The 13,309-nt window shown below is 39.3% G+C and overlaps 1 protein-coding gene across 3 annotated transcripts in view; it reads right to left on the reverse strand.

Moving 5' to 3' along the window:
- Window positions 1–12,868, reverse strand: part of TMCO5A (transmembrane and coiled-coil domains 5A) — a 56,443-nt gene extending 43,575 nt beyond the window's left edge. For all 3 annotated transcript variants that reach the window (XM_033190626.1, XM_033190627.1, XM_033190625.1), the window contains exons 1-10: window positions 12,776–12,868; window positions 12,115–12,206; window positions 11,003–11,152; window positions 10,472–10,595; window positions 10,046–10,096; window positions 9,218–9,289; window positions 6,395–6,451; window positions 5,873–5,932; window positions 5,346–5,410; window positions 4,181–4,238 (exon numbers count right to left, since the gene is read on the reverse strand). In XM_033190626.1, the coding sequence (XP_033046517.1) occupies window positions 4,181–4,238; window positions 5,346–5,410; window positions 5,873–5,932; window positions 6,395–6,451; window positions 9,218–9,289; window positions 10,046–10,096; window positions 10,472–10,595; window positions 11,003–11,142 (627 nt within the window). In that variant the 5' untranslated portion in view covers window positions 11,143–11,152; window positions 12,115–12,206; window positions 12,776–12,868. The remainder of the gene's footprint in view (window positions 1–4,180; window positions 4,239–5,345; window positions 5,411–5,872; window positions 5,933–6,394; window positions 6,452–9,217; window positions 9,290–10,045; window positions 10,097–10,471; window positions 10,596–11,002; window positions 11,153–12,114; window positions 12,207–12,775) is intronic.
- Window positions 12,869–13,309: the final 441 nt, after the last annotated feature.

Here is a 13,309-nt window from a genome sequence, read left to right on the forward strand (position 1 = left end):
TAAATGAGCAATTTCTGGAGGCTATTATCATTGTCCAATAATATTTAGTGAACCATTAGTTATATGTTATTTAGATAACTTTAACAAATTCTTTTTATATGCGTAAGCACATATAATTTTCATGCCAAAAATTTTAAATATATTTATTATTATTGTTATTTGTCCTACCTTTTTACATATTTATATGACTAAACTAAGGCACAGAAAGTCAAAGTATGCTGCCCAAGGTCACATAGTTAGTGGCAGGATCGGACCTGGAAGCTACATTCTCTGACCCCACATTCTTGGCTCTCTCAACTGTACCATTCTATCTTCTGCTTAACCAGTGACCCTTAGAGAAGCTTATAGGCTAAGAAAACTACATAAACATATCTTAAGAGATAAGTCTTAAAAGCTATAAAAATCTAAAGATGAGTGATCAAGTTTGGCTTCATCCCTGGGATGCAAGTTTGGTTCAACATACACAAATAGATAAATATAATCAATCACATAAACAGAACTAAAAACAAAAACCACATGATTATCTCAAGATGCAGAACAGGCCTCTGATAAAATTCAACATCCCTTAATGTTAAAAACTCTCAGTAACCTAGGTATTAAAAGAACATACGTCAAAATAATAAGAGCCATATATGACAAATCCACAGCCAATATCATACTAAATACAGAAGCTGGAAGCATTCCCCTTGAAAAATGGCATAAGACAAGGATGCCCTCTCTCACCACTCCTATTCAACATAGCATTGGAAGTTCTGGCCAGGGCAGTCAGTAAAGAGAAAGAAATAAAGGGTATTCAGATAGGAAAAGAGGAAGTCAGACTATCTTTGTTTGCAGGTGGCATGATCCTGTACCTAGAAAACCCCATCATCTCAGCCCAAAAGCCTCTTCGGCAACTTCAGCAAAGTCTCCGGCTACAGACTCAGTGTGCAGAAGTCACAGCATTCCTATACACCAACAACAGTCAAGCAGATAGCCAAATGATGAAAGAACTCCCATTCACAATTACTACACAAAATAAAATACCTAGGAATATAGCTAACAAGGGAAATGAAAGACTCCTTCAAGGAGAACTACAAAATACTCTGAAAGAAATCAGAGAGGACTCAAACAAATGGAAAAACATTCCATGTTCCTGGATAGAAAGAATCAATATCATGAAAATGGCCATACTGTCCAAAGTAATTTCTAGATTCAATGCTATTCACATTAACCTACCGTTGACATTTTTCACAGAATTAGAAAAAAATGATTTTAAAATTCAGGTGGAACCAAAACAGAGCCCTAATAACCAAGACAATCCTCAGCAAAAAGAACAAAGCTAGAGGCATCACACAACCTGACTTCAAACTATACTACAAGGCTACAGTAACCAAAACAGCATGGTACTAGTACAAAAACAGATACATAGACCAATGAAATAGAATAGAAAACTCAGAAATAAGACTGCTTGCCTACAGCCATCTGATCTTTAACAAACCTGACAAAAACAAACAATGGAGAAAGGACTCCCTATTCAATAAATGGTGCTGGGAAAACTGGCTACCATATGCAGAAAATTGAAACTGGACTGCTTCCTTACATAATATACAAAAATTAACTCAAGATGGATTATAGACTTAAATGTAAAACCCAAAACTGTTAAAACCCTAGAAGAAAATCTAGGCAATACCGTGGACATAGGCATGGGCAAAGATTTCATGATGAAAATGCCAAAAGCAATTGCAACAAAAGCAAAAATTGACAAATGGGATCTAGTTAAACTAAAGAGCTTCTGCACAGGAAAATAAACTATCATAAGAGTGAGCAGACAACCTACAGAATAGGAGATAATTTTTGAAAACTATATGTCTGACAAAGATCTAACACCCAGAGTCTACAAGGAACTTAAACAAATTTACAAGAAAAAACCAACCTCATTAAAAAGTAGGCAAAGAACATGAGCAGACACTTCTCAAAAGAAAACATACATATAGCCAACAAACATATGAAAAAAAGTTCAACATTACTGATCATTAGAGAAATGCAAATCAAAGCAACAATGAAATACCATCTCATACCAATCAGAATTGCTGTTACTTAAAAGTCAAACAACAACAGATACTGGTGAGGTCACGGAGAAAAAGGCATGCTTTTACACTGTTGATGGGTGTATAAATTTGTTCAACCATTGTGGAAGAAGTGTGGCAATTCCTCAGAAACCTAGAGGCAGAAATACCATTTGATACAGCAATGTCAATACTGGGTATATACCCAAAGGAATATAAATCATTCTATCATAGAGACACATGCACACAAATATCATTGCAGCACTGTTCACAATAGCAAAGACATGGAATCAACCTAAGTGCCATCAATGAGAGACTGAATAAAGAATATGTGATACATATACATATTGCAGGGACATGGGTGGTATTGGAAGCCATTTTCCTCAGCCAACTAACCCAAGAACAGAAACCCAAACACTGCATGTTCTCACTTATAAGTGGGAGACGAATGATGAGAACACATGGACACATGCAGGGGAACAACACACACTGGAGCTTGTCAGTGGGGGTGAGGTAGTGGGAGGGAGAGTATCAGGAAGAATAGCTAATAGCTGCTGGACTTAATACCTGGGTGATGGGATGATCTGTGCAGCAAACCATCATGGAACACATTTACCTGTGTAACAAACCTGCACATCCTGCACATGTACCCCTGAACTTTAAAAGTTGAAGAAAAAAATCTAAAGATGAGGCTATGTCCTGTATTTCTGTGGCATTCTTGTTTCAAGATATTTTCTGTTATTTCATTGTCCTTTAACCTTCCTTGTGAGATAAAAAGAGGAATTATGATCACATTTTAGAGCAAGCCAGGCATGGTGGTGGGTGCCTGTAGTCCTAGCTACTTGGGAGGCAAAGGTGGGAGGAACCATTGAGCCCAGGAGTTGAAGACCAGCCTGAACAACATAGTGAGAATTCATCTTTCTACTAAAAAAAATTAGAGCTGTGGAAATCAGGCTCACAGAATTGGAATTACAAAGAAACTTTCAGGATTACAAATTTTGTTCTATAGTTTGAGTAAGATTACATGTCATGCCAAACAGTCAGTTCTCCGGCATCCTCTCTCTAAAGTTGCTCAGACAACATTAGGTCACTGAACCATCATGGGACCCTGATGAGCTTGATGTAGACAACTTTATTTTTTTCCTCTCACACATAGTTAGAAGGAATATTTTCATGAGCTGTGGGGAGAGATGGTAGGACACATTGGAGATGTCAAAACCTTGGTTCTACAGAAGTAGGTCGAGTTAATTTCAAGGATTTTGTTTACTAAGCAGAATATGCAAGCTTCAGGGCCAGAATGACTTGTTCAGTACTCTAAGAAACACGGACATGGCCTAACATATATCCAAACATTTGGGTGACCCAAGCACAATGACCAATATTTGATATTTGCTTTTAAGGAAGTGATTAGTTCTCTTTTCTCAGAATTTATCTTGACTATATGTAATTTCTGATGATTGTTAACCTGGACTCTAAAGTCAATATAAATTACAAAATTAAAACCCAACCCAAGTTTAACCTTTTATCCTTGCTGCCACAAGACATCAAGCAGGCCAAGAGGATTGGTTCTCTGTATGAAATTGTTCTGTTTCCTTCAGACCTTTACATGTGTGCTGGTGGGTTCACAATGTTAAATATGAACAGACACTGAAACTCTGTCGTAAAGAAGCAATAGCTTTCTATGTTTTAACTCTCAGGCCAACTCTGACTAGATGATGACAGATGGTGGGTGCTCTGTGTTGTGAGAGATTAGGGACCATGTCGAGATCATGAGGAAAGAGTAATGTGATTGCAGGAGATGGAAGAGGTGGTGTACGTGCCCTATACTGGCCTCTTTCTATAGAGCATACCCTCAATTAAAGTTGCTTCTTGCCTCCATTCTGAGTTCTCTTAGGTCTTCGGCTAGTTTTTTAAGAGCCTGTTATTTGTATGGCTGAATGAGAAGAAAGTAGATTGTTCCTTAGAGTCTAGTGTGTTTGTTTAGGGTTGGAATGCTCTGTAATTATAGCTGGTACTGCTCTTGGAAAATGCACATGGCGAGACTGGGTATACATTTGGTGCCTTAGAGTTTGCTGGAGACGTCTTTGAAAGGCAATGACAACTGTGAGGAGCTGAAGAGAGAGTGGAGTGTTTACCTCATTATTTTGTCTGGTATGCTCTTTTTCCACAGAGTTCATGCTCACAAGTTTTGATCTATGAAGATAAGAGCCAGGACAGAAATTGAACAAAGTGCACTAAAATATTCATACTACACCATGGTTCTTTTAAAAAAGCTTTATATTCTAAATCTGTACCATCCAATATTGTAACTACTGGCTTCCTATAGCTATTTAAATTAATTAAAGTTAAAATTCATTTCCTCAGTTGAGTCCATCTTTTATGTACTCAATTGCCATATGTAGTTAGTTTTACCTACTAACTAGCACAGAAAATTCTGCTGGGCAACCTGTTCTAGAAGAATCTTGGCTTAACAGTCAAGCCATAAACCAATGTTCAGCAGGGATCTTGAGTGACTTGAAGGTGTCCTTTAGGAGCAAGGACCGACAAGTCCTAGGACCCTGGCCCCTAGGCCACAGTTTGTATTTGGCCTATATAGAAGCTATATGCAGTTTTGATCTCTTGTTCTTGATCTAAGGATTTAAAAATATTTCATAAATAGAAATACTTCTTGACTGCGTTAAGATTTAACTTACAAAGGGGGTCAAGAAATGAAGATGAGGTTTTTGGTAATTTCTCACCATTAGACTCTTGACAAACTCAGTGTATTTTGAGAAGTGCTTTCCCTTTATAATTTCTAATTTTTAAATGTTCGTAGTTCAATACAGTGTACAGTTCTGATTTATGTAATGTGGTAGCTGTAGTATGAGTCTAGAGATTAGTTTCATGCCTATGCAATATGGTTGAGTGTCCATATATTTGGGGGAAGTGAGGATGATATTAATTAAAAGGCCTTTCTGTGATATATAAGGAATAGCCTACTTATCAAGGTGACTGACCACCAACTCTTTTTAAAGTACATGTTTCTACTCTTAATATCAACCCACATAATAATGTGATAATGTGATAAACTTAGGAAGGGAGATGTGTTTCTGAGGTCTTTTTAGAAGGATGGGAGAATGACTGGAAGTTTTAAGTTGGTGTGATCTACTGGGGTCAACCAGATCACTAACAGAGGGCAAAGATATGTGACGTAGGAACTCATTCAATTCCACATAGAAATTGGTCTGAGAACTGTTTGCTCTGACTCAGGCTGAGACGGAGTTTCTACCAAAACCAGGATGTTCCTTTGCCAAAGCTCACACTTCTCTCTCAAGGAACCGAGCCTCTAGTTCTTCTTCTATTTTCTTCAATGTTTCCTGGTACTTCTTCAAAGAGAAACAAAGGAAGCCCCAGTTACTACTTAGGAGGTTTTTAATTTTTCTAAGCATAATGAGCACTTGTTATTTTACATGATACCATGAATGCTTGGTATTTCCACTGCCACTTCCTCTGCTTTCATTAACCTCACCCCACCACTACTCTTGATCTCTCACTATGCCTTACCACCGGATAGGTTTCTGGGCATCACTGACATTATAAATAGCAGAAGTGTGAATTATTAACTTAACAGGACAGAGAGTGGGAGAGCAGGGCAGGAATTCCCAGGGAGACAAAGACAAATAGAGTGATATTGGTAGCGAGGTGGGGTGCTGATGACCTTAAAGTCTCCCAGTAGTGCCACCTTGAAGTGTTGAAATTGCTCTGGATAGTGTTCTTTGAAAATCCTGGTTCTATTTCATCCTGTACCTTAATAAACCCTTTGCTAGCCCTTTACCAAGAAACTCTACCTTTATGTAGAGGGCTTGATCTTCACAGAGCTGGGTCACAAATGCATACTCCTTCATTACCTGGGAAATCAAAATTTGGTTATAAATATATTTCAGTAAATTGCTGTAAGAACACAAGCAGACTTGCTTCCTCCTGTGTCCCAGCTCCTAAATGTGGTTTTCTAATTATTCTAAATATGTTTTCTTTTTTGCTGTACAGATAAATGGATTTCCCTTTTCAAGGGTAAATGAGCTAAATGGGAGTTATTGGTCAAAGGTGGAATTTGGGGGCAGTTGGGAGAGGAATAGATAGATATTAATATTTGCAAGATACAAACTGTTGAGTGTATTCTGTAAAAAAACGTTGAAGAGAAGGTTACCTCAGGGATTGTGTTTATCTTCCTTTTTTTACCCCTCCCTAGCCCCATCATGGTCTTAGATCTGGAACCTTTATGTAAATCAATCGTTTGAGAAATAGATTATCTGACCAAAGATCACATTTCCCTTTTCGGGGAGAAGTCACACTGAAGTTCCTGCTGTTACCTTGAGCAGCTCCTTCTCTTGGCGTGCATAGGAAGCTTCCAGCTGTTGTAACTTAACCTAAAGAAAGCAAAAGAGACTGCTAACTCGGCAAGGTGAAAGCTGTACAGGAATGGAATGCTGTCACCAAGGTGGTCTCACGAGCCATGAGGAGCCTCAGGGCCACGACTTCACACGTCTCCTGATGGAGGAGTTAAACCACCCAGCACCCTTTGCAGCTGCTTGGTAAACTTGCTCTTTTATACTCTTTATCTTTTAGTCTTCATCTGATGCTACCTTCACCCCTAAACTTCAGTTCTGAGCTTCCTACTCTTACTTAGCCATTTCTCTTAAAAACAATACCAGTTTTGAAAAACTTCACTCTTCCTTTTCCTTTAATATAGTCGGTCAGACTCTAAGGTGTTTGTTCACTTCTTTCTCCCTCCCTGTATGCCTTGCTCGCCCTTTTATTTCCTTCAATACTTGGAAAAAGACCATTCTACATCAGCTGCTATGCTGCAGTGAAGCATGTGTGTGTCGGGGGGCAGGGGGTAGTACTTAGGATACAGCAGTAGACAGGATGGACCAGCTCTCCACCCTCGCAGAGCTGGCATTCTAGTAGGAAGACAACAAATACATCTACATGATAATGGTATGTGCTATGAAGGAAACAAAAACATTAATGTTTAAAGATAGTGATGGTAGTGGTGGTGTGAGAGGTAGGTGGTTGGCAAAGGCCTCTCTGATGTGATGATACCTGAGCTAAAGCCTAAATGATAAATGCTAGCTAAATGGAGATCTGGAATAAATACGTTCTCTGTGAAGGGTATGGCGAGGGCCAACACTATGAGGTTATCACATATTTAGCTTGTATGAAACAGTTGTGTGACCAGAGCATAAGGAAAATTGGTAGGTAGGAGGTAAGGTGGGATAAGGTAGACAGGGGCTAGATTGTGTAGGGCCTTGTGGCTTCTAAAAGGATTTCGGTTCTTTGTTCTAATTGCAGTGAGAAGGCAGGAGAGGCTTGGAGCCTAAAGACACAATCTGATTAATGTTTTTAGAGAATAGCCTTTTCTGTGTCTGAAAAAAAAGATCGTTTGGGCGTGAGAGTAGAAGCAGGGAGACTGGTTGAGAGGTGACTCCTTTTGTCCAGGTAAGGGGTTATGGTGGCTTGCAAAAGGATAGTAGTAACAGAAGTGGTAGAGAGGAATGGATACATTTGGGAGATAATTTGGTGGAAGAGCAGACATGTCCATTCTTCCTTCCCTTTTTGGCTCTGCTGTTCCCACTTTCACCTAGGTGCCATTATTTCACATCCAGATTCTTCTGAGAGTTGCTTCACTCTTCAGTTAGTTACATCCAGGACCGGTTATCCAAATGTGCTAAGGGATATATAGTTTCAAGCCAATGGTGTGAGTCACAAAGGGTTGAATTAGACACTCCATTAAAGCTGCTGCACTGATGACTAGCATGCCAGAGGAACAGAAGCAAAAGAGATTCTGTACATTTCACAGAATTAGAGATATCACCTGATAATTCAATAAAATATGTGGGCAAAGAGTGGTTCAAAGGATTAAACAGTACTCTAGAACTCTTTAGGGCTAGCCAGCAAAATAATGGCTATTATTCGGACTAACACTAGACTCTATTCTCTATTACCTGACATAGTGAGCACAGCCAGACTTAAAGTGTCACCACTCAATTCTGACTGGGCTTATTTTCTGGGAAAAATAAGTGATTTTGTAAGAAAATCAGTGTCCTGACCACTGGAATCATATGGCAAGTGCAGTCAGGGGTCTTTATAGCTCTTCCTAATTTGAGCTCCAATTTCTTCCAGATTTCTCTTTCCAGATAACTTACCTGAATGAACACAGCCAAGCAAGCTTATTTGGTGGCTTTGGACTTCCTATTTTTGTGGTCATCAAAACTAAATTGGCCAGGAGAAGATAGGGGAGTAATTCTCCATATTTTCATTTTCTATTTCTATTTTCTATGTATCCAAATCTTCAGGGGCTTCATACACACAACCAAGTGTAGGCTTTAGAGGGTAAAGAGAAGTTAGATAAGGCAAGGACAAAGATGTCATTCTAGAGAAGGTGTCAAAAAATTTTATCTGTTCTCTGAAGAAAAATAAAGTCTCCGCAACACAACATGTCCATGTTAGCAAAATGGCACTTGTACCCCCTGAATATATACAAAAAATTTCTCTCTCTCTCTTATCAAATAGGCTGTGGTTGGTCTCAGGTTCTTAGCTCTGAAACACAATTAGAGACATGCCAAGCAGAGTATGATGTGCTTAGCAGGTAGTGGTCACATTAAATACTTGAGTGACTAATTGAATCCTTTTCTAGATTGGAAACCATGACAGGGTACATAAATTGCCGAGCACTCAGTAGACTTACAAATCCTAGTTCTGCCTCTCTGAATTCATACATGCACCTCAGCAAGACTTTTAAATAATTATGTAAAACTTAAAGGAGAGAATATTTTATATGCACAATTTCATTTAATCTTGAAACTGAGGCTAAGAGGGAGTAATTAAATTATCCAACTTCATACACCAATTTATGTGCTGTGGCTTTAAACTGGGGACTTTAACTGCCCCACATGTTACATATGCATTTGTGCCCTCCTCTTCCTAACAGAAGAGAGAACAATAAATAAGACTTAAGAGTGACATTCCTTACTAAGGGCAGAGAAGAATTCAGCACTCAGTGGCTCAAGCTTAAGCTTGATATGGGGGGAAACTACCAAGAATTTGTCACAACATTGATAATGATTTCCAACTTAACAGCTTGTTTCCTGGTTACATAGCCCAACCACATTTAGGATTGCTTTTTCATTTACCTTTGTCTCTTCTAGGGCTCCATCTGGACTGCTTTGTTCACAATTGGTTATCTTTTGTGATTTCCTTGTAAGCTATAGTTTCAAATAAAAAAAAGTACTAAATTAAAAGGTGTAGAAGGCAAAGACTTTCTCTGATGTGTGGATATTAGTAACTATGGCCTCGATAAAACTTTCCAGGACATAGTCCTTTGGTAGATACTTGGTGACCTGTGGAAAACAATCTTTGTTCTACCTCCATCTTCTTCTCACTAGTCTTGGCCACTGATGAGTGGCCTCTCAAGGCAGGAGTACTTTCCTTAACCCCTAATTCATGCTGGGTTATTCAGGGATACAGCCCTCTATAGTAGAGGGTTACTCTCTACTCATGGGTCAGAGACTAGGGTAGTCATTGGAAGCCCACTGTATTCTGAGGAGGTATTGAGGTATTGGAAATGGCTAGGTAAGAAAAAGGAAATCCTTGGGGATTAAGTTAATTATTGTTGTTTAAAAGGTCTCTTTTGAAAGTAAAATTAACCTCTCACCACAAAGGTTCCAGTCAATGACTTCAACAGAGTATCTGTTGGAATCCATTTTCTGGCAAGAGAATGAAGAACCCATGAGATTACTAAATATTCCATCCATTCCTTTCCCCTCATGTTTACAGGGAAAATCCATAACATTTAGGTCATGAACCTTGGCCTCAGGAGAGTGGATTAGAAAGTAGTATACACTCCCCATACAGGCCTCTCTGACTTATGGGTTCCTCTATGATCACTTTCCCCCAGCCTTGCCTCTTTGATGAGTGGGGCTGTTGTGGGGGCACTGGAGAACACAAGAACCCCACCTCACCTTTTGTTGAAGTTCTGTTATACTGTGAACCAATGTCTTATTCTTCCTTTCCTGTGAGAGAGAAATCACAGTGTAAGTCTGCCTCTGTATTCCATCTATTCTTATTCAGTTGATTGCTGTCCATTTCACCCCAGCTATATTTTCCTGCAGTAACTTGACCTTATTTGCATAATGTCATGTGTATATTGAAATCAAACGACAGGTAAAATACAGGGATATAGATGCCTATCTGCAGGGCTTCCCAATTATTAAACATTGCCCAAGAAGCCAAACACATCCCCTTCCATGCATGGACAAATTCTGTCATGACTTTTGAGGTGGCTACTCTTCATGTATAAAAAGGAGAGACAAGCTTATCTGATAATTGATGAAGGATGGAATGAGGAATGCAACCTATTAAACGGCTCTTCCCAACTTCTTGCTTACAAGTCTGGCTGTTTCTTCCTCCAGCTCCTGCAAGGCTCTTTCCCTTTCCATCGTGGTACGGTTCTCCTTCTCCCACTCTTCATCTTCCACCAGGTCCCCTGTCTGAATGATCTCACTTTCCAGCCTGTACAACACAAGCACATGCCATGAAGACCCATGCTTGACAGTTTCAGAACTGATAAAACACAGATATCCGATATAAGGGAACTTTAGGGACAGTGTACATGAATCTCAAGCTGAAAACTCTTCCTTACTGAATCCACAGGATCATGATCACTTCAGTATTATAAGAAGGAAGACCTGCCTGATTCCTAAGCCAAACACCCCAATGTTCTCTCAAGTCCATCTTGTAGGAATCTATCTGAAACTTGCTGTGCGTCAGTATTCAAGAGAAATGTCAAAGAATGAAGAAGTAACTTCCTACCACACAAGATAGAGGTCTCTAGAACAAGCAGGAAAATTCAGTTTTGGTTTTGATCCTCCACCCCTTCTTTGGATTGGGACCTTCCCTCATGAAACCTTAATACTCACCTCTGAATCTTATCTTCTGTCTCTTGGATTTTGAGAAGAAGTTTCTGATTTGCTTCATCCATTCTCTGCATATCCCTTTCAAGGTCTGTGTTCAAACTGATAATGTTTCTTTTTGACTGAGCCAATCTTAAGATTTCCATTTTCTCCGACCTATAGACTCAGCCCCCAAAATGAACAAGGGCCAGTTATCTCAAGATCAATAATCATTGGGCCAAAAAGGATATTTAGAAGACATCTAGTTTATTAACCTTGCTCTCTCTGGGAGCATACCATTTTCATTCTTGAAAAATTACATTTCTTGATCATGCTCTACAACTGTTTCAATAATTCTCAGCTCAGTCAGCAAGGGTCTTTCCCAGGCTTTCTCCTCCAAAGTGCTCAATCTAATAGTGCACCTCCACTCTGGTTTCATGAGAAGCTTTGCTTCCTTAAATAACCCCTAGCATTGAAGAGAAATGCTTCTCTTGGAAATCTTTTCTTAAACTATTCACAAAACCTGCTCATACAATACACATCTGTTGAACACTTTTATCTAAGCACCTGGCACATCACTTCTGGTTGGGCCTGGCATTCTGCAGAGCCACAAGGGGTTTCCACCAGCATGACAGGACTTCAGTCTTTCCCTTCCTCCTCCCACCTCAACAACTCTCCCTCACTTGTCTGCTACAAAGTTTGAAATTTTTACCATGAGAGTCATTCCATTGAGCACACACACACATAGGCTCTAGGCATAGCTTTCAAAAATGCAAACATCTTTTCTGAAGTAAATTTAAATGAAATAATGGTAACTCTAGAGTATTTTAGAAAGGGTACGTGGGAGGCTCTTGATATATTTTTATTTTTCTTCTAATGTAAATTAATTCATTGGTTTTGTTTGAATTGATTAACCACAACTAGTGTAGTGAGGCACCAGGGCTTTTGTTTTAGATAGGAATGAAGGATAATATTGGAAAGTTAAGTCCTATCTTGGAAGGGCTTGCTTGGATGGGGGATTTACAGTAATCATTTCAGGAGGGTATGGCATGCTTGGGGTCGGGTGCGGAGGTGGGTGCATAACAGGAGTAGAAGGGGAGAAGAAGGCTGGAAGATGAGGGAAGGGGTGAATAGCAAACCTGTTTTACACCTTGGTCTCTGGATATGGCTTTGCATAATCATGACTACTTAATCCAGTTGATCTTTCTTGTGTCCTTCCATTGTAGATTCCCTAAAATGCCAACAGAGATGTATCTAATGAATTGGAAAAATGGGTTCATTTATCAAGAACAGAGTAACTGGGGAAGATTCCTAAAAAGTAGAAACCAAATTAAGTTAACTTGTTTTCTCCCTCTAATCCCCACATTTTAACCATGACAAAACTCAGCCCTTTGATTCTTCTGCCCGTGATCTGATTATACCCTAGTAAAGATACAGTCAGGATACAGAGATAATGCTGGAATATACATCCTATTAGTAGACATAGTCAGAGATGGTTTATCAACATAAAACCCTGTGGAAGTTTATACAAGACAATATAAAGAAATAGAGGTAATCAATATTTAAATCTCTTTTTGCTCTAGGCCAGTTGCTTTCCATAAAGCACCATGGGCATGGATGTAGGTTTACAACTGCCCTGAAAAATAATCTTTGCTCTCTATCTTGGCGTATGCCAGAATTTCCAGATAATAAGATCTTTAGTATTAAAGAGGGTTCAGAAAACCAAGTACATGTAAATCATTTGTTTCTCTCTTCCCCTTAGTTTCTTTTTTTCCCCTTTATTTCTTCTACAAACTCTACCTCTCCCTTTTGGTGTATCTTGTCTCCCTGATCCTTCCCTAGTCAATTAGCTTCTGAGTACTCTGATCTTTCTCCACTGGAACTATCCAGTAGAATCTCAGAACATTCTGAGAGGTCATGACTGTTCTTTTGACATAGGATGGGTGGGGCAACATGTCATAGTGGGGTGGGTGGCAATGGTTTCTCATCATTTGTGTAGAGTCTAGAGCCTAGATAAGTGTATGGATTTCATGGCCAAGTATGCCCTAAGTAGCAGTAGGTTCAACAGATTTGATTTCTGGGTAGTTTGAAGGAGCAGCCTCTATCTTTTATTTCTCTGGCAGATAAAGCTCTCTTCCTGCCCCAGTGTGACTAAAATGGAAAGTCTAGGTCCTTTGGCCAGCAGTCTAATTTCATCATATAGCCAACTAACTACTAACTACTCATTCATTCAACAAACAGTGAAACACTGAATAAGCACGATGTGTGTCTTCTAGACTCTGTTCTAAGCACTGGAGAGAAAGAGTGAACAAAGCAGCCAAAAGCCCTTGACCT

This window comes from Trachypithecus francoisi, unplaced genomic scaffold (assembly GCF_009764315.1).
Source record: "Trachypithecus francoisi isolate TF-2019V2 unplaced genomic scaffold, Tfra_2.0 Lachesis_group3, whole genome shotgun sequence".
Classification (NCBI taxonomy): Eukaryota; Metazoa; Chordata; class Mammalia; order Primates; family Cercopithecidae; genus Trachypithecus; species Trachypithecus francoisi.